Here is a 24,860-nt window from a genome sequence, read left to right as displayed (position 1 = left end):
GTGTACAAGAAACAGGGCTTAGACCACACCTTGATTTTATTATTCCTGGTTATTGTTCAATCAGATCTGATAGATCAACTGGACAGAGTGGTGGCTGTGCTGCATTCATAAGGGAAGGTCTTGTATATCGTAATATACCTGTCCCATCTGAATATGTGATGGTGGGAATCTACAGTGCAGGTTGTAATATTAAGTAGCAACGTTTTTACAACTCTTGTCATCAACTATCTGTAGCTATGTTTGATGAAATTTCAGGAGAATTGGGCTCTGGGGAGATGTGGTGCGGTGACTTTGGTGCATTTATATCAAAATATGTAAGTGCCTTACTAGTAGAGGCAGGTAAGATGCCTTTGGATATAGCTTGTCATTAGCTTATTGGGTTGGGCTGAAAAGCTGTGAGGTTGATCATCCCACTGCTTCTGTTCTAGACGACTGTTGAGAATATACTAGTAGACAAGGCAATGGTTTTGTTTGGACAGTTGGGAAGCTTGCTGATGAGAGTGGTGTAATGGAGTTGGAGGTTGGCCCTTCTGTGGTGATAGGGGATGTTCCTCAGTGGTTACTACCGGATCCTGTTGGTGATCTAACCTTGGTAGAGAAAAGAAAAGATTGGTCAGAAATCAGTGACAAAGATGGATCCAAGGACCCAGATAGTGGGCGCACAGGAGCAGGCGTTTACATTCCTGAATTTGATGTGCAGATATGTAGAAGAATAACAGGTAAACTGTCAGTATACTCAGTTGAACTGTTGCTGATAGTAGTTGCCCTCCAATGGGTGGAGGATGTTTAACCTGTTAGAATTATAGTATGCTTAGATTCCCTGTCTGTGTTGAATATCTAAGTGACCTACTGTTGGAGGCATTCATGTTATTATGGAGAATCGAGAGACTGGGTGTAGCATTGAAATTCTGCTGGCTCCCAGCCCATTCGGGTGTGGAAGGGAATGAAATTGTAGACCAGATAGCCAAAAGGGCTTTAAAACGAGATGTAATTGATATTCATGATCCACTGGGTAGAGGTGAGACCAAATGTAAGATCAGAGCCATTTTGATAGATGTGTGGCAGAAGCGATGGGACTTTAAGCCTAAGGGCCGGCATTTATATGCCCTCCAAAGAAAGGCTGTTGGACCAAGATTCAAAGGTCAGTTTAGCAAGGAAGAGGTGGTGTTTGCTCGATTGCGCCTAACGTGCTGACCACACCGCCCGCGTCGCATGTGCAAGCGTGTATACATACATGTTATTCAGTCAGTACACCCACACTGCTCGCGCGCATCAACGAGCGTCTGCATAGCCAGGCGCTAAAATAGAACTTGGTTCTATTTGTGATTCTTGATGCGCTGCCGCCTCTCCCATCTCCTCATTGGTTGTTTAGGAGCATATACCCACGTGGGTGATTGAACGATGAACTGAGGTCCACACTCCAGACCAGTTGGTGGTGGTAATGCATGTTAAAGTTGGTTACCAACCACCATATAAATTCCAAAGAAGAAGAAGAAGCCTGAAGGAGGAGAGATTACTAGAAAGGACCTGTGGATTTCAGGTAAAATAACAACCCAATGTTTATATCCCAGGACAAATTAGCTAGCAACAGCAAGCTAGCTAGCAAAATTGTCATAAATGTTGAAAGCTTTTCGACCTGTCCCCAAATTAATATAGTTGGTTCAGAGTTCGTTTTGATATTTCAACCTGCGTGTCCTGATTGCGTCTGGTGTGGATGGACAAAATCAACATGCGCGGAAGCGGTGTGGTCAGCATGTAAGACATTGTACATTAAACTCGTCATTACATCTGGTTGGCAAGCATGTGAATAATTTGTTTTCGTATATGGTCGATGAAACGGTGGAGCATGTGTTGTTATTTTTGTAAGTATGTTAAAGAGAGGGAAAGATTGGAAGTGTGAATGAAATGTTGCCTATTCACATTGCCTGACTACAATATTTAATCTTGATAAGTTAATAAATACATGCTGTGTTAATAATGTTGGCATGTTTACCTGCTTACAAAACCCACTGTAGTGTGCGTAGATCTCAAGCCCATAATAAGTCAATAGGGCTCACTGGCTAGCGACTACTGTTGGCTAGCTACTACTTTTAACAAGCCAGACAACCACGAATGATTGACATCTACCTTGCATAACATTACTTTTAGGTAATTTTTGCCTGTTAAACTATCTGGTTAGCTACATTATTACAATTCACATATAGCTCACTGGAGGTTCCTCCAAGGAGGAAGGGGAAGACCATTCTCCTCAGTGAATTTCATAAAAATAAAGATTGTGAAACATTAAAAAAGTTTACCTTTTTAGATAAAACTATACTAAATATATTCAAATGTCACCAGATAATTAATTAAAACACACTGTTTTGCAATGAAGGTCTACAATAGCCTCAGCAGCACTATGTAGGGTAGCACCATGGTGCAACCGGAGGACAGCTGGTTTCCGTCCTCCTCTGAGTACATTGGTACATTGACTTTACTACAAAACCAAAAAGGCTCGTGGTTCTTACCACCTTCCATAGACTTACACAGTAATAATTACAACTTCCGGAGGACGTCCTGCAACCTATCAGAACTCTTGCAGCATGAACTGACATGTTGTCCACCCAATCAAAGGATCAGAGAATTAATCTAGTACTGAAAGCATAAGCTACAGCTAGCTAGCACTGCAGTGTATAACATGTGGTGAGTAGTTGACTCAGAGAGAGAAAGACAATAGTTTAACAGTTTTGAACAAATTCATTTCTTCCAAAATTAAAGAGAAGCAAGAGAGAGCTAGCTATATTTGGTTGTATTTTTTTTTTTTTTACTTTCCCTTTCACCCAGCTAGCATATGCATCTAGCTAGTTTAGCCTACTCAAACACCCGGCTAAAACAGATAGGGATGCTATGTTAGTTTACAAGTCAAGGTAAGCTTTTGGTTTTATTAATTTATTGCCACTGGGGCCTGCCGGTGTAACTGCTAAACTGCTTGCTGCTGACTGTACACTGTACTGTTGCCATTGGCCTGGCTGGAAGAAGGTTCAGTGAATCTGGAGGTGCAGCGTGAGGTAATACAGTAGGGGGAGTGTGAGTGCTGCTCAAATGTAATGTTTTGTGCATTCTCCACACTCTCTTCCTCACAAGAACATACTCAAGAGAACGTCCTTGGAGATGCATATGCATATTGAGAAAACACCCATTGACTCGTGACGAATGGGAGAGGGTCCATTCAGAGAGAAGTGGTAAGTATTTTAAAAAGTTCTCATTTGCACCGCCGAGTAGCGGGGTCCAGAAAACTCGGATCTGCAGCCTCTGCTTTAAAAAAAAAACAAAAAACAGTAGCAGCTGTGGTGTTTATGTATGCTTGTTCTCTAAGAGGGCAATGTGAATACACTTTTTCACAATGGCATGCAAGACTATGTTTTACATGAGTTAACAGAGAGGAAATTACCTAGTTGAAAGAAGTTAAGATTTTAAACTTAAATGATAGAGCAGACTGATAAAATGAAGCTTTACGCTTAATAATTAAAATATAAATATGTTATTTATTTCATATAGTGGTGGACACCAAATTGTATAATTTGATATGATATTGATAAGTGTCGTTTGCTCAGACATTGAAGAGAGTAGTAGAGAAAGATGGGTCCAGGGTGAGGGATCCTAAGAAGATCTCTGTGAGTAGGCTGAGACCAACAGAGAGTGACAGAAATAACAAGTGCTTCAGTAAAGTTTTTTTTTTTTGCATTCATGGCCATGGTTGTCATCTGTACTGCAGGAATGGAAGGTAAATCACTGAGTATACATGTTGTGGTGGCAGTTGCAGAGAAGTACTTGGGTGTATGAGATTTTACTCCATAAGATTTAAGGTGTTTTGAACGATAGTGTCCCGTCCTCCCAGGCTGGTGTAGGATCAGATAGGGCCAAAGTAGTGGAATGGTGGTGAGGTTTTTAATGGGTGTAGGGTAAGTTGGTAGGGCAATTTTTCCACAAAGTGTAATGAATTCATTATACAGAGTAGTAGGCTGATACACAGCCAATACAGTAGGTGGCGGCATGCACCTAACATGTGTTTTCGGACCGCATAATACCAAAGAAGAAGAAGAAGCCCGTCGAAATGGACGTCTTTGACTATGTTGCCACAATTTATCTCGACTTCGTGATTTTACAGTAATTTTGCAAATCAGAGACTTCAGGAGTTCACTGTTCTATCGAATGGTATGTGCATCCATGCATACGAAACGGGGGGGTGGGGGGGTGGGTGTATGGTAACGGTATCCCTGCGTTCGCTAGCGTTAGCGCGGTGACGGGAAGTCTAAATTCCCGTAGACTATCAGTCATTGTGCTAACGCTAGTTAGCATTAGCACGTAAAACTACTGCTAACTTCCTTCATACTGGACACAGATACATAACAATGTTATCCACAAGTTCATCTGACTCGGGGGAAGTATATAAACGGAATCATTGCCAAAATCCCGAAGTATTAATGATGAGATAGAAGGCGAGTTCCTAACGAGTTCAGGTAGCCAAGCTGGAGCTCTGCGAGACATTAACAGCGATGGGGGCAGACGTTTTGATCAAGAGACCTTCAGAAAATATGCAAATTCTCAGACATTAAATATACAACTATGTATTTTACATTTATAAGGAAGGTCGATTCTTAAAGTTAGTGGTTTTATAAATGGATTATACTGTATTTAGAAAAAATACGCCCTACTATTTCATATTTGTACTGTGTACTTGAGCTTGTGTCCTCAAAAGTGACTACACCTCAGCAATTTATAACTATTTTTACCAGAAATGTGAGATTTGAACCTTTCTTGGAGTATGCAGTATTACTAGTTATTGTTTATAGCCCTCATGATAAATATTTACTTTTGGGGATTATGTAAATTACATTTTCGATTACATTTACATTTTTAATGTTTTTAATCAGAGAAGTGTGCACTCACAAAATCAATATGTACAATAATATGGACTGCTTGTTGTTGTCAGGAGCATGCATGTGTTTCATGGACTTTACCATTTAGCAATGTGCAAGGGTTTTACTATGAATTTGGTTCATAGTAAATCCCACTTTTTTGCTGCATTATATTTAGCCTAGCCCAAAGGCCAGCAGATGGCGATATTTAGTCGTTTCATCTTACTGTCCGATGGGAATCTATGCAACGGGCTATACACACGTGGCCCTGTGGACTGGTTCGTACATGAAACATTCTCCATTCCGGCTGCAAAGGTGTCGATTTCCTCCTTAATTGCGAGAAAGCATAAAATAATGGGGAAAATATGCATACTTTCTTTATGAAACACCATTTTCCACCACCATACTACAGTGGTGTGGCTTTTGCTAGTCCCTGTCCACAGTAGCGTTTGGAAACTATCACTGCCGGTAGTGAAAATACAGACTACTGCAACCTGATTGGCTGAACGCGATACGCAACATCTGGGACTAGCATTAGCCACTGTAGCATGGTGGATAAAAATGGTGTTTCATACATTTTTCTGCCTTCTCGCCATTCATTTGAGTTAAGGAGGAAATTGACGCCTTTGCAGCCTGAATGGAGAATGTTTTATGTACGAACCGGTTCATGGGGGATATGGGTGTATAGCCAGTTGCATAAATTCCCTTTGGACGGTAAAATGAAACTTCTCAATAATGCCATCTGCCGGCCTTTGGGCTACATTATTACTGTACTAACGTCACATCATTTGATATATTATATCAGACATTCTACAACAAAAGTTACAGCATTTACAAATGTTATATAATAATGTATTTATTCTTATATTTTAGCAATAGCCAACCAAGGAGCAACCAGGATAACTGAAGGAGTCTGGATATGATCTGCAGTGAGTACATTTCATATTTTTTATAAATGATGTAGCCTAGAAGGCTATTTTATTCATGATTATGCAATTGCCAACTTTCCATTTTTCCCGCATACAATAGCACTGATGTAAGTGCTACTCCTATACAATGCATTCGGAAAGTATTCAGACCCCTAGATTTTGATTAAATATTTATTTCCCTCATCAATCTACACACAATACCCCATTATGACAAAGCAAAAACAGGTTTTTCAAAATGATTGTACATTTACTCAGTACTTTGTTGAAGCACCTTTGGCAGCGATTACAGTCTCAAGTCTTCTTGGGTATGACGCTACAAGCTGGACACACCTGTATTTGGGGAGTTTCTCCCATTATTTTCTGCAGATCCTCTCATGCTCTGTCAGGTTGGATGGGGAATGTTGCTGCACAGCTATTTTCAGGTCTCTCCAGAGATGTTCGATCAGGTTCAAGTCCGGGCTCTGGCTGGGTAGGGTTGCAAAGGGTGGGGAACTTTCTGGGAAACTTTCGGAAATTTTCCATGGAAGGTTTAGCCCGGGAATTTAGGGAATTTTGCTTAAATTCCTCAAACAACTTAGCTTATAACAGTGAACCTTTTTTTGTGGGATACACATAAGGTAATTATAGGTCCTGTGGCATATTTTGGTTAAACTATCTCCAATTCTATGGAATTGCAACCCTCTGCATGCACAGTGCATTCTTCCACCACATGCACAGCTGATTCTCAAGATCTTGCACACTAATGAGATGCTATTGAGCCCACACTACTACACTGTCTGAGCCAAGGACTACATGCTTTCAGGTAAGTTCTGATTACAATACTGGGTGGGGTGAATATATTTTATATGACATACATGCTTTTTTGTTAACTAGTAAACAGTAGCCTACAGCAAAGTGTGTTTAAATCATTTCTAACTTGTTAACAATTTCTGCTAGTTAGTTTTTGCTACCATGTGGTTTTTATCTTGCTTGTGCCTGCTAACTGAAGAGTGTTAATTCACCTGTTTCCATACATGTTTCATTTTAAAACATTTATCTTACAAAGGAATTGTTTAATCTAACTGCTTAACCATTTATCTGTACATGGAATTGTATTTGTTTGTTTTTTACAATTTTTTTTCTAATCTTTACAGGAAAATGCCATGGGCACAATCTGATGTGTGGAGACATTTCACTGAAGCAAATGTAGAAGGAAAACCTGTGTACATTTGCAAGTACTGTGCCGAATCAAATGTGAAGAATGCAATAAAGATGCAGAATCATCTGGCCAAGTGCATAAAGTTCCCTCAGCTCTCACAACAAGCAACCTCTTCTATTCGAGGTGAAAATGATGAATCAAGCACCTTATCGATGGCAACAGCTCATGGTCCTCCTGGAATCAGAAGGTTTTTTGACTCAATGGAGGAACGTAGTCAGAGAAGTTCTGATGAATGTCTTGCTCGAGCTGTGTGTGCAACTGGTTCACCTCTGATGCGCACAGGCAATGTGTATTGGAAGAGATTTCTGAATGTTCTTTGCCCAACATACACCCCTCCAACCAGACATGCTTTATCTACTCATTTGCTGGATGCAGAGTTCATCAGAGTTCAAGTGAAGGTCAAGCAAATCATAGAGAAAGCAGACTGTATTGCAATCTTCTCTGATGGGTGGTTGAATGTTCGTGGGCAAGGAATAATTAACTTCATCTCCACCCCTCAACCAGTATTCTACAAGAGCCCAGACACAAGGGACAACAGACACCGGTCTCTACATTGCAGATGAGCTGAAGGCAGTCATCAATGACCTTGGACCACAGAAGTTATTTGCACTGGTGACAGACAATGCTGCGAACATGAAGGCTGCTTGGTCTAAAGTGGAGGAGTCCTACCCTCACATCACACCCATTGGCTGTGCTGCTCATGCATTGGTTCTGCTCCTCAAGGACATCATGGCACTGAAAACAATGGATACACTACAAGAGGGCCAAGGAAATGGTTAGGTATGTGAAGGGTCATCAAGTTATAGCAGCAGTCTACCTCACCAAGCAAAGTGAGAAGAATGAGAGCACCACATTGAAGCTGCCTAGCAACACCTGTTGGGGTGGTGTTGTCACCATGTTTGACAGTCTCCTGGAGGGGAAGGAGTCTCTCCAAGAAATGGCCATATCACAGTCTGGCGATATGGACAGCCCCATCAAGAAGATCCTCCTGGATGGTGTATTTTGGGAGAGAGTGGTAAGCGGCCTGAAACTCCTGAAACCGATAGCAGTAGCCATTGCACGGATTGAGGGAGACAATGCCATCCTGTCTGATGTTCAGACTCTGTTTGCAGATGTAAGAGAAGAAATCCGTACTGCCCTGCCCACTTCACTGTTGCTCCAAGCAGAAGAAACTGCAGTTCTGAAATACATAAAAAAACATGAAAACTTCTGCCTGAAGCCCATATGTTGGGCTGTTGGACAACAAGTATGCTGGCAAGAGCATCCTGTCTGGTGCAGAGATCAACAAGGCCTATGGTGTCATCACTACCGTGTCTCACCACCTTGTTCTGGATGAGGGCAAGGTTCTTGTGAGTCTGGCGAAGTTCACTTCCAAGCAAGGGCTTTGGGGTGGAGAAGCAATATGGCAGTCGTGCCAACATCTCATCAGCCACCTGGTGGAAGGGACTTTGTGGATCTGAGGCTCTTTCCCCTGTTGCCTCCATCATCCTCCAAATCCCACCAACATCAGCCGCCTCAGAGCGCAACTGGTCCTTGTTTGGGAACACACACACCAAAGCACGCAACAGGCTGACCAATACAAGGGTCGAAAAATTGGTGGCCATCCGGGCAAATTTGAGGCTGTTTGAGCCTGACAATGAGCCATCCTCAGCAAGGTTGGAAAGTGACAGTGAAGATGAGGCCTCAGCCTCTGATGTTTAAGAGGTAGACATTGAGGAGGTCCAGGGAGAAGACATGGAAGCCTATCATTTTACAGATGTATGCTGAAAGTGTTTTTGGGAGATGCGATGGATCATTGGGGATCATTCAATATTCATTTTCTTTTGTTGTTCAGTGAAATCATCCCATGTGAAGAGTCAACTCATTTCATTAAAGTTCAATTTTTATTTTCTTTCTATTGGAAGGATTTAATCATTTGCAATTGTCTACTTATGATAAGGTAAAAGGTTTCTGTATCCATATGATATGGTAAATATATCCAATGCAAAAAAACATCTACATTTAAATTGTATTAATATTAATTTGCATATTTCCGTTAATTCCCATATATTCCCGTTAATTCCCACGGAAAGTTTCCACCTCTGAATGTTGGAAGTTGAACCTTCAGCCCAGTCTAAGGTCCTGAGCGCTCTCTGTACTTTGCTCCGTTTATCTTTCCCTTGATCCTGACTAGTCTCCCAGTCCCTGCCACTTAAAAACATCCCCACAGCATGACGCTGCCACCACCATGCTTCACCATAGGGATGGTGCCAGGTTTCCTCCAGACGTGACGCTTGGCATTCAGGCCAGAGAGTTCAATCTTGTTTCAATCTGACCAGAGAATCTTGTTTCTCATGGTCTGAAAGTCCTTTAGGTGCCTTTTGGTAAACTCTAAGCGGGCTGTCATGTGCCTTTTACTGAGGAGTGGCTTCCGTCTGGCCACTCTACCATAAAGGCCTGATTGGTGGAGTGCTGCAGAGATGTTTGTTCTTCTGAAAGGTTCTCCCATCTCCACAGAGGAACGCTAGAGCTCTGTCAGAGTGACCATCGGGTTCTTGGTCACCTCCCTGACCAAGGCCCTTCTCCCCCGATTGCTCAGTTTGGCCGGGCGGCCAGCTCTAGGAAGAGTCTTGGTGGTTCCAAACTTCTTCCATTTAAGAATGATGGAGGCCACTGTGTTCTTGGGGACCTTCAATGCTGCAGACATTTTTTGGTACCCTTCCCCAGATCTGTGCCTCGACACAATCCTGTCTCGGAGCTCTACGGACAATTCCTTTGACCTCATGGCATGTTTTTTGTTCGGACACGCACTGTCAACTGTGGGAGCTTATATAGACAGGTGTTTGCCCTTCCAAATCATGTCCAATCAATTGAATTTACCACAGGTGGACTCCAATCAAGTTGTAGAAAGATCTCAAGGATGATCAATTGAAACAGGATGCACCTGAGCTCAATTTTGAGTTTCATAGCAAAGGGTCTGAATACTTATGTAAATAACTGTCCACTTTGTCATTATGGGGTATTTGTGTAGATTGATTTGGACTTTTTTATTTATTTAATCAATTTTAGATTAAGTCTGTAATGTAACAATGTGGGAAAAGTCTGAATACTTTCCGAATGCCCTGTAAGTGGTTATGTGTTTCTCTGTTTAGTAAATAGTAGGCAATGTATGTTATATTTGTTTGTCATATGAAGGTTGCAGATGAACTTATTGACCAAGTTCTCCTGGAAGCCTTTGACAACATGGAGGAAAGTTGGGACAGCGTAGATGAAGCAGGACACTACAAAACAGATGCAGCTAGACATTTACCAAGCTGTTCATGTCAGCAAATCACTGAACACAAGGTGGGCCATACAAACAGAAATGTATTCCAATTGATGTTTTAGAGACCTTATTCCAGCCTCAATAACGATCACTTATTTGTACTCATTCAAATTTTTTGTCAAAAGGGAACAGAAGTGGGAGAAGAGATCTTGACTGACAATACGTATAAGAGCGTGACAGCATTTAAGGTGAAGGATGATGAAGGCTCCGCTCCTTTTTCGGCCATCCACAGTCGTTCAAAGATCATGGCTCAAGACCTTCAACAAAAGGCGACAGAGAGGAGGGCAACAGAGGTCACCCACGATAAGAGTCCTTCCTTCTCAGAAAGATCATGCCCTGTGGGCCTAGCAAATGTTCAGGAAATATGCATTTTGTCTTCTGGATTTGATGTAAAAAAGAACAGAGGGAGAGTTTCTGCTGCAGTGGAGGTTGGCACTACAGTTTCTTTCCCCCCCTCTTCAAGCAATCTGTCAAAAAACATAAAGGGAAATGTCACACTTTCACCCACAGAGAAGGTTGCTGTGACTCCAGGGTTATCAAGTGACCACGCACAATATTCAAGAGAGGTAGTGGACGAGAAAACCGATGCTGTTTCCCATCAAACGTTACCACTTGCAGATACCAAGAAAGGAAAAGAGAAAACGTCCTTTAATACCCTTTTGCCTGTGATGGAAAAGCAACAAAAGCGAAAAGCTGGTCGGCCATATAAGAAGAAAACTCTAGTGAAAATGGCTAAACTTTTAGCAATTGGCCAAGAACGGGATTCAGATGTCACAGAAATACGCAGGGTGACTCTAACACCCTCATGCGAACAAACAAAAGAGAAGAAAAAGGATGAAACGTTAGAGTTTCCCTCAACTACCTCAAGTGACACGTGCTTTGGATGCAATTCAACATCTGATTCTTCAAACCACCTTACTATTGCACATTCAGATGACATCATTTCTGCAACTCAAATAGCCGCACCAAGTATTTCTATGGAATTTAACCAACCCTCCAGGATACAGAAAACTTCAAAGACCACACAAAAAGAAGAATTAAAAATAGAAGAAGTGTCGGCGCTGAAATTGACCACGGTCACAAAGGGGCAATATTCTCCTATAGAACAAGCTCTGACACAAAACACCTTGGTGCCATCTGAGAATGCATTGAAAGTACAAAAGAGACCTGGAAAAAATAAAGCGATGATATCCAAAGGAGGAAATAGAAGAACTCAGGCATTCAAAAGAAACAGAATGAATCCGAGCAGCCTCTTCACCCCTCAGTCACAGAGTAGCAATGCTACACCCCAAGAAAAAATACATTTGGGACTCGCTCAAGACGCGACTCCATTGCAGTCATCAGATATAAAAGTGGAGCCCAAATACTTGTCAGACACTGCTGTCTTGGATGTAAAGAACAATTTGAAGGAACACCAAAAAAGAGAACCTCCCTCCAAAAACTTTACGGAAGGGAGTGTTAAATGTCCTGGTATAATGTCAAAATGCTTTGACTTTTCTATCACTCAAAAAGACCAGGGGGCACAAAGTGACATGAAGAGGGAAATCAAAGATAATGTAACTGCTAACATATCAGCTGTAGGAAACCAGGGGGAAATGACTCCAAGAACTCGAGAGCTCTCAAGACGAAATACTATTGAGGATGTGCTCAAATTGAAGCGGAAAGCTGGTCGACCATTCAAGACAAATAGGTTGTTTAAAATGGATAAGCTGGTAGCGATAGCACAGGAAGGCAGAATTAATGATACAGAGAATAGTGGCATGACTAAAGAGTGTGTTCCAAAATTCCCTGCATATCACCCCCTAAAGTCAAAAGTAAAGAAGGAAAAGACTGACACAAAAACCTTGGCATCAAATTCACCTACAAGCCCCTCAAGAAAATCCAGCAGAACATGTAAAACTACCCCAAAAACTGTTCAAAAGATGCAAGTCCTCACACACACGCTCGCCCAATCAGTTTTATCAGTTCCATCCAATCTTATTGAACCTATTCTCAAATCAGAGGACACAACTCTTATCTCCTCAACGGTCTCTCCAATTCTTTTATGTGGTGCAGAGATTTTCCCTCAACAGGAAAGCCACAGATGCGTGAAACCCCCGAAGAAAAACACAAAAGTTAACAAAAACATGACCACTGCAGTCCCACATCCTCCAATATGTGCAGTAGTTTCCAAGGCCCTTGCTGAGATTGTTTCTTTACCATTCCCTGTAGAGACAAAGAAAGACATTGGATCCAAAAGAAAATACAAACAGGTGCCTAGAACTTCTGGTGTATCAGAATTGCTGTGTACAAATGGAATTCCTCAGGGAGATATACATACCCAATCTAATAGGGATGAGGTATATTCCAAGACTTCAGCCCCAACTGTGCCACAATCCCAGAACACACGGAAGCGTAAGGTTCAAAATAAAAAAGGTACAGAGAAGGCAGCTGTCCCATTATCTGATGAAACTGTCCTTCCAGTTTCAGATTGCCAGTTGCAGGTGCAAAGTCACAGTGTGTCTCAGGCAACGCCTTTACTGCCATCAAAGATTAAGACGCAATCGGACACATTACGCCTGACACCTAGAACGGTTAGGAAGAAAAATCCAAAGACGTGTAAGGAAATAAAAAAAACTTCACCGAAAGTTGAGAAAGCACAGGTGCCATCTCTGGATCCTTCACTTGGAGTGGAACATGTATGTCATGATGTGTCACATGCGGATCAAATGAGACAAGTGGAAGCAGTGATAGAGTCAGTCATTGAGGATCTCCACAAACCACTGAAACATGTGAGTCATAGAAAAAAGATCAAAGAAGAGGCTGGCAATGTTCTTGCATTAACTCTGAATCCTTCACTTGAAGTGGAACATAGAACTCCCGATGTGCCACACGTGGATCATATAAGACAAATGGAGTCCGTGATGGTGGATCTCCACAAAAAAGAGGTCAGGGATGTTTCTGCATCAGCACACTCAACCTTTCTTGCCTCAGATAATCTGTTTGAACCACATAACCATAGTGCATTACCTCAAATGCTTCTGCTGCCATCAGAGATGAAGACAGAATCAGGCAGAATCAATAATGCCATACCCAGAACTCCTGATGTGCCACAAATCGATCATGTAAGACAAATGGAAGCGGTGATAGAGTCAGTGATTGAGGATCTCCACAAAAAAGAGGCCAGTAATGTTGCTCCATTAAAACCAACCCCCTTTTCTGCCTTGGGTAACCTGTTGGAACAGCATAACCATAGTACATTACCTCAATCTTCTTTTATGTCATCCGGAGAGGAAAAATCAGGCTTGAAACATGCAACACCCAAAACGGCAACAAAAAATAAGTCAAAAACATTCATGAAAGAGAAACGTACCTGCAAAAGCTATTCAAAGAATCCTAAGAAAGCAGCTATGCAAACTTCAGTTCCTACATCTGACACAATGCATGTGTCAACAGTTAAGAAGAATTCAAATATTTGTAAAGAAAGAAAAAGATCTTCACAGAAAGTTGAAAAACCACAGGTGTCATCTCTGGATCCTTCCCTTGTAGTGGAACATAGATGTCCTGATCGAATAAGACAAGTGGAAGCAGTGATAGACTCCCTGATTGAGGATCTCCACAAACCACTCAAACCTAATGGACAACAAAAAAAGTTTAAAGAAGAGACCGGTAATGTTTCTGCATTGGAACAAACAGCATTTCTCGCCTCAAATAACCTGTTGAAACAGCATAACCATAGTACGTTACCTCAATATTATTTTATGTCATCCGGAGAGACGAAATCAGGCTTGAAACATGCCAAACCCAAAATGGCAACAAAAATTAAGTCAAAAGCATGCAGTAAAGGGAAACTATTTAAAAATGCTAAGAAAGCTGCTGTAATAACTTCCGATCCTTCTATTGGAGTAGAGAATGGATGTCTTGAAATGCCTTCCCACCTTACCCAAGCAGAGAAAGGAGGAAAGGGAGATGGAAAAACCAATAAATATGTAGGAAAGCATGAAAAGGAAGCAGTGATATCAGTGACCGGTGATCATTTGGAAACAGCAGCCCACAAACCACATCAACGTAAGGGGCCAAGAAAGAAGCTAAAAGAAGAGGACGGCAGTGTTTCCAAACCAGAACAAGTAGAATCTACTACTTCAGATAGCCAGCTAAAACAGCATGACCACAATGCATTACAGCAAGTTTCTTTGCTCGTATCGGAGGCAAAGACAGAATCGGGAATAGAGCATGTCATTCCAGAAATGGAAATAACAAGTAAGCCAAAAACATGCAGGAAACGGAAACTCCCTTCAAAAGCACTCTCAGGAAATGCTAAAAGAGCAGCTATGCGAACTTCACATCCTACTCTTGGAGCAGAAGTTGGATGTCTTGAAATGCCTCCCCACCTTACCCATGCAGAGCGAGGAGGAAAGAGTGATGGGAAAACCGATAACAATGTCGCTAAACGTAAAAAAGAAACAGTGACATCAGGGGAAACAGCCCACAAACGACGTATGGGGTCAAAAAAGAATCGAAAAGAAGAGGATAACAATGTTCCCATATCAGAACAAGCAGCAACTCTTACCTCCGATAAACATTCAAACCAAGTTGCTGTGCTGGCATCAGAGATACAGTCAGGATCGAGCAGTGGACATGTCACACCCCCACAAAAAACACAGATTTCAAAGGCATGCAAGAAAAGGCAAATACTATCCAAACAAAGCTCAAAGATCACTGAAACTCCAACCCCACCAAGTTCAAAACCATCTCTTGGAGTGGAATATAGATTTTCTGAAATGGCTACCACTTTCACACATGTGGACCAGGTTCAGAATATTCTTGATACTCCTAAAGGCTCCAACGTGAGTAATGAAAATACTGGTTCAAGCCATCCAATATCCAATGTAAGACATTCCAGACGGCCCTCCAAATCTAATTCACGTATCACAACTGACTTGATGCGAGATCAAGCAATTTTATCAGTTACATCACATCTCACTAATCGACCTACCACTCCTGTATCAGCAACAGTGTCCTCAACTGCAGCACAAGGACAGATTACTGAATTAGTGAGTGCTCTTTGTACAGAGAAAAGGCCGCATAAAATGGGGAGGCCTCCTAAGAAGAAAAGGTCTCAGAGACCAAAAGGAACAGGTCTTGATAAGAATATCGCAGATGACGACAAAGTGTGTGTTAAATTCGTATCACCATTTGTGAAAGAGGAACTAATTGAGGAAGAAAAAAGTCTAGAAAATAGGGAAAAAGAAAAGAACGGCAAAGGGAAGAAAGGCAAACCTAAACCTAGCCAATCTCCGGTGAAAGATGGCAATGCATTAACAGATGACAAATTAGTTTTACAAGTCCCTATAGATGAAGCAGGGGACTCTCTATCTATTGCAATAGACCCAATCAGTGCTGTGATTCCCAAACATAAAAAAGGTGGTCGTATTGCCAAGGGTAAAAGAGTGCAAAAAATTGAATCCACACCCAACATCCCCAGTGACCAGCAATGCATGAATATGTCCCCAGAAGAAACATCTCTGTGTCTCAGCAATATATCAGAAAAACACAAAAAACGAAAAGTTGACAGCAGCAGTGCTGATATTGTTCATGCAGATATAAATGTTCCAAATCTTCAAGATGATCTTAGTGATAGATCTGAAATACTGGACTCATCCTTACTAGGGACTCAGAGGGTGAAGAACAAGGGTAAGAACACATCCGAGACAATTGCAGAAGAACAGACAGTGGCCACATCAGTGGTAAAAGAGATGGTGTGGCTCGATTTACAGACCACCATAGCAGCACTGAAAAAGAAACGAGGTCGGCCATTCAAGAAAAGTACCTTGACGAGAATGGCAAAACAGCGGTCATGTGAACAGCAGGAGTCAAACACTAGCAGAAAATGTTCCGTGAACAAGACACAGAGCTGCAAATCAATGGGAACTTCTAAGCGAGGGAAAATGCACAAATTCAACCCAATGTCAACAACTTCAAGAAGGCAAACTAGAGCATCCGTGGCAAGGAAGAATGAAGACCTTGTTCTTAAACAACAGCAAGACGACATATGGGAGATCATTGATGTATCCAGCAACATTTTCTCCCCAATTGTGACTAATTCCCGCAGTATTTCAGTGCAAGAAATCGACACTTCAGAAACTATTTTCTCTGTTGATGCAGGGGCGACACAAGGAATCCGGCAAGTTGAGTCTACCCCATTAACAACCCCTCTCCCAAAATTACCTCACAAATTGACTGGCGTGAAGAAGAGACGCAGGAGAAATAAAACGGGATGGGCTACAAAAGTGAAATCCAAACGACCTCTCTCCGAAGTGAACTGCGGGGGTACGCTTGAGGTGTTTCTTCAGTCTTCCATTGACAACACTGGATTCTCGTTCAACTCTAGCCTCTGTAATTCGTTAACAGAAAATGACACGTTGGAAAGTGTTGAACAAGAGAAAGAATCTAGAGCACATGTGAAAGCAGTAACAAACTGCAATAGAGTGTGTGTGGAGGAGGAGATCAACTGTGGCGATCAACCCCTAACAGCTCGTGCTAAATTGCAGCATTCAAGTGTACTCCTACACAATTTTAAGACCAGGAAACCTATGTCATGCCATTTCTGCAGTCGCTCGTTCCGTCACATAACGGCATACACAATTCACAAGCGCATCCACACAGGTGAGAAGCCGTACGGTTGCCAGAAATGCGGCAAGAGCTTTGCTCATCTCTCCAAACTCAAATCACACTCAAACATCCACAAACAACATGGGCCCATTCAATGCCCATGTTGCGTCACTCAGTCGCCAAACAAAGATGACTTGATTGATCATTTCAAGATCCACATGAAGGGCACCAAGAGGTTCAGTTTGATTAATAAAACAAGAAGAGACCAAGAAATCCAGATTCAACCTTACACTGATTACATAGAGTCCCCAGTCTCTCTTAATGGCAGGAAATCCCTTAGATGCTCCACTTGTTTAAAAAAAATTTTCAATAAGGCCACATTGAAGCTGCACCTACAAACACACAGTGGAGTGAGGCGTTTCACCTGCAAAGTCTGTGGCAAGATGTTTATCACGTTCTCAAGTTTCAGTGCACATGAGAAAACACACTGGCCTGTTAAACCGTATGCTTGCTCTGTGTGTGGAAAAGGCTTTGGTCTGCTTAGGGAGCTAAAAACCCACTCTCATATGCACTCAGGAGAGATGCCTTTCTTCTGTAACCACTGTGGTCAGGCCTTTAGCGACTTCTCATCCTTGCGCACACATCAAGTCTCCAAAGTGTGTTTTGAGGCTAGAGATGAAGGGGATGGAGACAAGGTTGACATTGAGGGGTTCCTGGTGGAGCAAAGGGCCGATGGGCAGATTAATACCCCGATGTACTTTAAATGTCAGATTTGCAAACAGCTTAATCGTCACTGGTGTCAGTACATTCTTCATCTGCAAACGCACACTAATAGCAAGCCAAACCTTTGTGAGATCTGTGGACAACGGTATGAGGTTCCTGAAGTATGTGTTCATTGTAAAGTGTGCTGCAAATCAAGTGGAGAGGAGAGGGCATGCAATTCGTCCTTGTCAGAGGTCTGGCATGAACCCCAAACTCTGCAAAATCCGATGCATGTGACTGAAATAGATTTTCTGTGCAACGATAATCAGGAAATGTTATCTACTGATGACCAACATCCTAAATGTAAGGAGCCTGAGCCTCTGCCACCTCTGGAAACTACGGAGGAGTATTCCTCAGATGTGCTTCCACAAAACCCCAAACCTGCTTGCCAGACCACAGGTAATGGGTCAGAGATAAATCGACCTTCTCCCTCAAACTCCATGTGTGCAAGTTCTGCCATATTGTCCCCCTCTGTAATGAGCTGTAATTCAGTACGTGTGGTTCAACAGCCTGCAGGTTTTCGCTCTCGTTTTCAGACCCATGCTCCTTGTGACAGATATCCCCGTGGAAAATTTGGAAAATCCTTTAACCAGTGGAATAAGCTCTGGTTGCATCAGGGACTACACAGAGGAAAACGCTGTAGCTTCTCTTGCACTCAGTGCAATTTAGAGTTTCGCTTCTTTGGCTCCTATCGGGAGCACCTGCAGGAACATGCATCGCAGAGACCCTACGTTTGTCCGTTATGTCCCAAAACCTATGTCACCGAAGAAGACTTAAATACCCATCTGTGCAAAAATCACCCGCCGTGCGAAAGCCTGAAATGTGACACGTGTGAAAAGGGTTTCGCCAGTTTCAGAAATTTGGAGAGACATCGTCTCTTACACAGAGGTGCTAGCACGCACTATTGTCTCCCTTGCAAGCTCCCATTTCCTAGTTACCTAGCCTTAAGGAATCACTTGAAGGCTCACAAAGCCCGCCCTGTTATCCCTGTCCCTGAAGGGCCATTGGAACCACTTCGATTTCCCTATCACTGTAGAAAATGTAATGGCAGATTTACAACCACAGACTTGCTCCAAGCCCATCAGGTTTGCCATCTTATAGGGGGGAAGAAAACATATAGCAGTTCAGCAAATGTAGTTTCTTCTTCCCTGACCTCCAAGCTCTCAAACAAACCACGAGAGAGAGTCACGCCTCTATCCCCTACGACAGTACCTAGTCTTCTCCTGTCAAAGAAAAGGAACATATATAGGTATCCTCACCCTGATTGTCTGTATGTTGTCCCTAAAATATCCTCACAGCCACCGGTCGTTGTTTCAGACACAGAAGAAGATCCCCAGGAGATTCTAAACTCTAGCTTATCCTCAGTCCACGACTCGCCCCGTAACACTGTGTCCCTTGAACATGAAGGGCGAACCAGCCCAAGCAATAACTGTTGCGAGGCAAACAACTCGGATCTACCTCGGCGCTCATGCTCCTCATGTGTCCTTATTTATGAACCTACTCCATGTATGCCAAAAACAGACACCCCACACATGCCGACTCATGAACCACCCTGTCCCTTGGATAAAGGTCCTCAGAATGTACCACTTCAAAGATGGAAAAAGTCTAAGGGTAATGATGATGCTTTCTTTAGAGCCTCAACAACATTTGTGATATCAAGGGGCAAAAAACAGCGGTATGATGGCTTTGAGTGTGCTGATTGTTGGGTAACATTTAGCAACGTCTCAGAGCTACATGAGCATTACTTACATCATGCCAGGGGGATGAAGTGAAAATCAATATATTTTTTCCACTAATGGACATTTGCATCGGAAAGTATTCAGACCAATTTACTTTTTCCACATTTTGGTACGTTACAGCCTTATTCTAAAATGGATTTTTGCAAATGTATAAAAAAGAACTGAAATATCACATTTACATGTATTTAGACCTTTTACTCAGTACTTTGTTGAAGCACCTTTGGCAGTGATTACAGCCTTGAGTCTTCTTGGGTATGACGCTACAAGCTTGGCACACCTGTATTTGGGGAGTTTCTCCCATTTTTCTTTGCAGATCCTCTCATACTCTGTCAGGTTGGTTGGGGAGCGTCGCTGCACAGCTATTTTCAGGTCTCTCCAGAGATGTTCGATTGGGTTCAAGTCTGGGCTCTGGCTGGGTCACTCAAGGATATTAAGAGACTTGTCCTGAACCCACTCCTGCGTTGTCTTGGCTCTGTGCTTAGGGTCGTTGTCCTGTTGGAAGGTGAACCTTCGCCCCAGTCTGAGGTCCTGAGCACTCTGGATCAGGTTTTCATCAAGGATCTCTGTACTTTGCTCCGATCATCTTTCCCTTGATCCTGACTAGTCTCCCAGTCCCTGCCACTGAAAAACATCCCCACAGCATGACGCTGCCACCGGCATGCTTCACTGTAGGGATGGTGCCAGATTTCCTCCAGACGTGACACTTGGCATTCAGGCCAAAGAGTTCAATCATGGTTTCATCAGACCAGAGAATCTTGTTTCTCATGGTCTGAAAGTCCTTTAGGTGCCTTTTTGGCAAACTCCAAGTACCTTTTACTGAGGAGTGGCTTCCGTCTGGCTACTCTACCATAAAGGCCTGATTGGTGGAGTGCTGCAGAGGTGGTTGTCCTTCTGGAAGGTTCTCCCATTTCCACAGAGGAGCTCTGTCAGAGTGACCATCGGGTTCTCAGTCACCTCCCTGACCAAGGCCCTTCTCCCCCGATTGCTCAGTTTGCCAGGCGGCCAGCTCTAGGAAAGGTCTTGGTGGTTCCAAACTTCTTCCATTTAAGAATGATGGAGGCCACTGTGCTCTTCGGGACCTTCAATGCTGCAGACATTTTTTGGTGTCCTTCCCCAGATCTGTGCCTCGACACAATCCTGTCTCAGAGCTCTACGGATAATTTCTTTGACCTCGTGGCTTGGTTTTTTCCTCTGACACGCATTGTCAACTGTGGGACCTTATATAGACAGGTGTGTGCCTTTCCAAATCATGTCCAATCAACTGAATTTACCACAGGTGGACTCCAAGTTGTAGAACATCTGAGGATGATCAATTGAAACAGGATGCACCTGAGCTCAATTTTGAGTCTCATAGCAAAGGGTCTGAATACTTATGTAAATAAGGTATTGCTGTTTTTTATTTTTAATACATTTGCAAACAATTCCAAAGACCTGTTTCGCTTTGTCATTATTGGGTATTGTGTGTACATTGATGAGGAAAATGTTTAGTTTAATCCATTTTAAAATAAATGTGGAAAAAGTCAAGGACTCTGAATACTTTCCGAATGGACTGTATATCATTGTTTTTGATGAGTACTAAGTAAGTTTCCGAGTTAACCATGGTTGTCTTCATAAATATAGCAATGGGTAAATTAATAATCCACTCAAAACCAGTAATTCCTATGATTTACATTGTTAAATAACGCCAATATGTATTTTCGTCGTTATGTTAAGGAAGGAAGCAACTTGAAAATTGTTGTGGAAATTTGTTTGAGCGCAAGTCGACTACAAAACCCACAATGCCATATTCTCTCCGGACAGAAGGGCTGGCTGGCTATCTTGCTAGAAAACAGCTATACACAATATTACCAAAGTCAATATCAGCATGTGAATTAGCTAGTTGGCTGTAAAATCTCAAACACCACACTATCAATATAGGAGTTACAGTCTCACCATGTTCAACCTGGTAGAGATTTTGTCTTGCTCAAAACAGCAAGTGAGTGAGGTTGTGAATGCAACACAATGGACCTGTGCTGCTAAGGTCTCTGGCAGGGTCATTGGTACGTAGTTGGAGGAAAGGATATTGATCTGACTGTGTACTTTGAGTACATTTGAAAGAAATAGACAGATGGATGTGTTCTAGACAAGTATGCCCATACCTTCTATTGGCTGATTTGGCGAGCTGGCGTACAGGTTATTGTTTTAAGCAACAAAATTTCACTTTTTGTGCGACCTGACCAAATTCACATTGAAATGTGAATTATACATCTGTCATTCTCATTGAACTCAAGTCTAAGAAGCGGTAGATATCCTAGTGTTTACCTGTGGTGCCAGGTAGCCTAATAGTTAGAGCGTTGGGCCAGTAACTGAAAGGTTGCTGGATCAAATCCCTGAACTGACAAGATAAATATCTGTCCTTCCCCTGAACAAGGCAGTTAACCCACTGTTCCCCGGTAGGCCGTCATTGTAAATAAGAATTTGTTCTTTAACTGGCTTGACTAGTTAAATAAAGTTAAAAAAAATAAAGATATGTTCTATGTGCGGAATTTCTATGCTTCCCATTCTTAATTTTGGTTTTTGCATCTTTTACTTTATTTTTTACACCAGCTTCAAACTGCTGAAAATACAGTACCTTTTTGTTACTGAAAAGCGGTTTGAATGGTAGAATAATTTTCTAAACTTGCTTGTTTTGTCACAAATTTAAATTATGCGAACTATAAAAAAAAAAAGCAACCAGGAAATGGCAAATTATTTTTGCATATTGGACATTTTTTAAAGGCGTAATAAGGATTAACCGACCATCACCAAATTGACAGGAGTTTCACTCCTGGAGTGGATTATCCATTTAACTTTGATATTAACCTTTGTTTATTTTGTTTTTATATTCATATTTACACTGATTGTACAAAACATTAAGAACACCTTCCTAATATTGAAATCCCCCCCACCTGTGAAAAATACCCGGCAGCTCCTGGCACCTACTACCATACCCCGTTCAATATCCCGTTCAAAGGCACTTTTGTCTTGCCCATTCACCGTCTGAATGGCACACATACACAATCCATGTCTCAATTGTATCAAATTTCTTCTTTAACCTGTCTCTTCCCCTTCATCTACACTGACTGAAATGGTTTTAACAAGTGACATCAATAGGGGATAATAGATTTCAACTGGATTCAACTGGTCAGTCATGGAAAGAGCAGGTGTTCTTAATGTTTTGTACACTCAGCGTATACTATTTGAATGTATCCGGCAGAAATCCGTTTTTCTACCAGTAGTTTTTTTGTACACTACTGCAAGAATGTGCCTTTTGAATAGATTACAAACTTGTCATGCTTTAAATGGTTATTCATATCCAGGGGTGGAAAAAGTACCCAATTGTCAATACTTGAGTAAAATGATAGATACCTTAATAGAAAGTTACTCAAGTGAAAGTCAACCAGGAAAATACTACTTGAGTAAAAGTATTTGGTTCTAAATATACTTAAGTATCAAAAGTAAAAGTGTAAATAATTTCAAATTCCTTATATTAAACAAAGCAGACTGCACCATTTTCTTGTTATGAAAATGTACGGATAGCCAGGGGCACACCCCAACACTCAGACATAATTTACAAAAGATGCATTTGTGTTTAGTTAGTTTGCCAGATCAGAGGCAGTGGAGATGACCACGTGTTCTCTTGATAAGTGCGTGAATTGGACCATTTTCCTGTCTTGCTAAGCATTCAAAATGTAACAAGTACTTTTGGGTGTCAAGGAAAATGGATGGAGTAAAAAGTACATGATTATCTTTAGGAATGTGGTGAAGTAAAAGTTATCAATCGTAAAGTACAGACCCCATAAAATGACTTAAGTAGTACTTTAAAATATTTTTCCTGAAGTACTTTACACCACTGTTCAAATCTGTCCTGCTGCTGTTGGCGAAGTTTTCTTTGTTGTCTTTTTGGAAGAGATTTATGTACACAAACACCATGAGTGTCTCTCTTTTTATTATGTTTAACATGGGATATATATTGCACATTTGATAACGCACTCTAAATTGCACCCTTTGGGGAAACGGTTAGATCTGCTTTCCAAACAGTCCATAGTTTGGTAATGGTGATTACTTAAAACATCTTTGATTTCTGGAAGGTGGTTTGGCACATTATAGTAAATCGGTCATTTTAAAATGTCAACGATTTCATTGGACATTCAGTAAGCATTACTCATTGAATCTTTAGGCACTGTGTGCACAGTACAACATGAGTATGAAAATGTTTGAAATGTAATTGTAACACAAAGATGTGATGAAAAATATTAGTTATTGATTCTGTACTGGTAAGTTTATTCTTTAGATGTCACTGTCTCATTATCGATGCAGAATGTGTTTTGCTTTTGATTTACAGTAGTCTTACAATAAAAGTTGACATTGGATCAGGAGTATCTTGACTGCCTTTTGTGCCGAGTTTCATGTTTCCAAGCACGTTTCCATTTATGCAAGGAAAGTCAATTTTGCTGTTATGTATATCTTATCATATTACCTCCCAAAGTTATTGTAGTCAACTTTTTTGATAAAGGCTCCTCCACTAGCGCCATGTTGCCGCCTCCATACACAACGCTATCCGCAGTGGTAAAATTATTTTCAGCCATATTCCCTCAATAGGCTATCGCAATAATATATATTTCGATATGCAACCATGAACGTAGATCAATAATCGCTCCAATGCGCTGTGCTTCTTCAACAGTGTCACTATCATTAATCTTCACACTTCGATGAATTAGGCAGCAGAGATTGGAAATCGGATTCTATGCTTTCAATCCTTGTTCGTTGTCATGGGCATAGCGCGAATGATTCCAATAATCCGACATGCTACTTGCAATGATCCATTAGTCCAATTTCCAACGAGAGTTAGTTCTTACTTTTGTAGTACCGATTCCCTATGAACTGCCACTGGCACAGGAGAGCTGTACATAACGCGTCCACAAAAATCAGCTTTCCAAACGTTACTCTTTTGGGGTGAAATTCCCATATTGCGTATATAAATAGCTCCAAAACACATATTCCTACACAAAAGGTGCAGAGAGATGCATTCTATAAGCTATAAAAGTGATACTGTATGTGCTCTCACCTGTGCTAACCCTTCGTGCTACCTATATGCACACGTGACCCATGACCCCAACATATGTCCTCTAGTGCCCTAGTGTACAAAACAAGTCAAAATAACCCTTGACAAACAACACAACTCATAAACAGGCCAAAATGCCTCTTACAATATATATATATATATATTTGTTTTTGTGACAAAACCATCAGTACCATAAATATAGTTCTTCTTCTGCTATGAATTGGTAAACAAACAAAGGTTGCATACTGCCACCTATAATATGTTGTTTGAACAGGTATAAAGCCCAGGTTTGGCGATTGACTGCCACCTGCAGTTTGGAATGTTTTGTTACTAGTATAATTCATTGGTTTATGCGT

The 24,860-nt window shown here is 41.6% G+C and overlaps 1 protein-coding gene across 2 annotated transcripts; it reads left to right on the top strand.

The window, feature by feature from the left end:
- Positions 1–1,487: 1,487 nt before the first annotated feature.
- On the top strand, positions 1,488–23,812 carry LOC129819604 (uncharacterized). Of its 2 annotated transcripts, XM_055875995.1 has the most exons (5): positions 1,488–1,540; positions 3,124–3,221; positions 5,772–5,827; positions 10,200–10,349; positions 10,455–23,812. In XM_055875995.1, exons 4-5 carry the CDS (start codon positions 10,248–10,250, stop codon positions 19,452–19,454), a joined length of 9,102 nt encoding a protein of 3,033 aa, XP_055731970.1. In that variant the 5' UTR covers positions 1,488–1,540; positions 3,124–3,221; positions 5,772–5,827; positions 10,200–10,247; the 3' UTR covers positions 19,455–23,812. The 2 variants fall into 2 exon arrangements, with proteins under 2 accessions (XP_055731970.1, XP_055731969.1); XM_055875994.1 differs by lacking the exons at positions 1,488–1,540; positions 3,124–3,221 and adding an exon at positions 4,076–4,194.
- The last annotated feature ends 1,048 nt before the right edge of the window (positions 23,813–24,860 follow it).

The sequence above is a fragment of the Salvelinus fontinalis genome, chromosome 22 (genome assembly GCF_029448725.1).
Source record: "Salvelinus fontinalis isolate EN_2023a chromosome 22, ASM2944872v1, whole genome shotgun sequence".
NCBI lineage: Eukaryota > Metazoa > Chordata > Actinopteri > Salmoniformes > Salmonidae > Salvelinus > Salvelinus fontinalis.
The sequence above is the reverse complement of the archived record's forward strand: the minus strand, read 5'-3'. Positions and strand labels throughout refer to the sequence as shown.

What these genes read in the sequence shown, in the direction of transcription:
- LOC129819604 (XM_055875995.1), top strand. Translation starts at nt 10,248, where the DNA reads ATGGAGGAAAGTTGGGACAGCGTAGATGAAGCAGGACACTACAAAACA. An exon ending in AGCAAATCACTGAACACAAG is followed by an intron (nt 10,350 to 10,454) that starts GTGGGCCATACA and finishes TTTTGTCAAAAG; the next exon opens with GGAACAGAAGTGGGAGAAGA.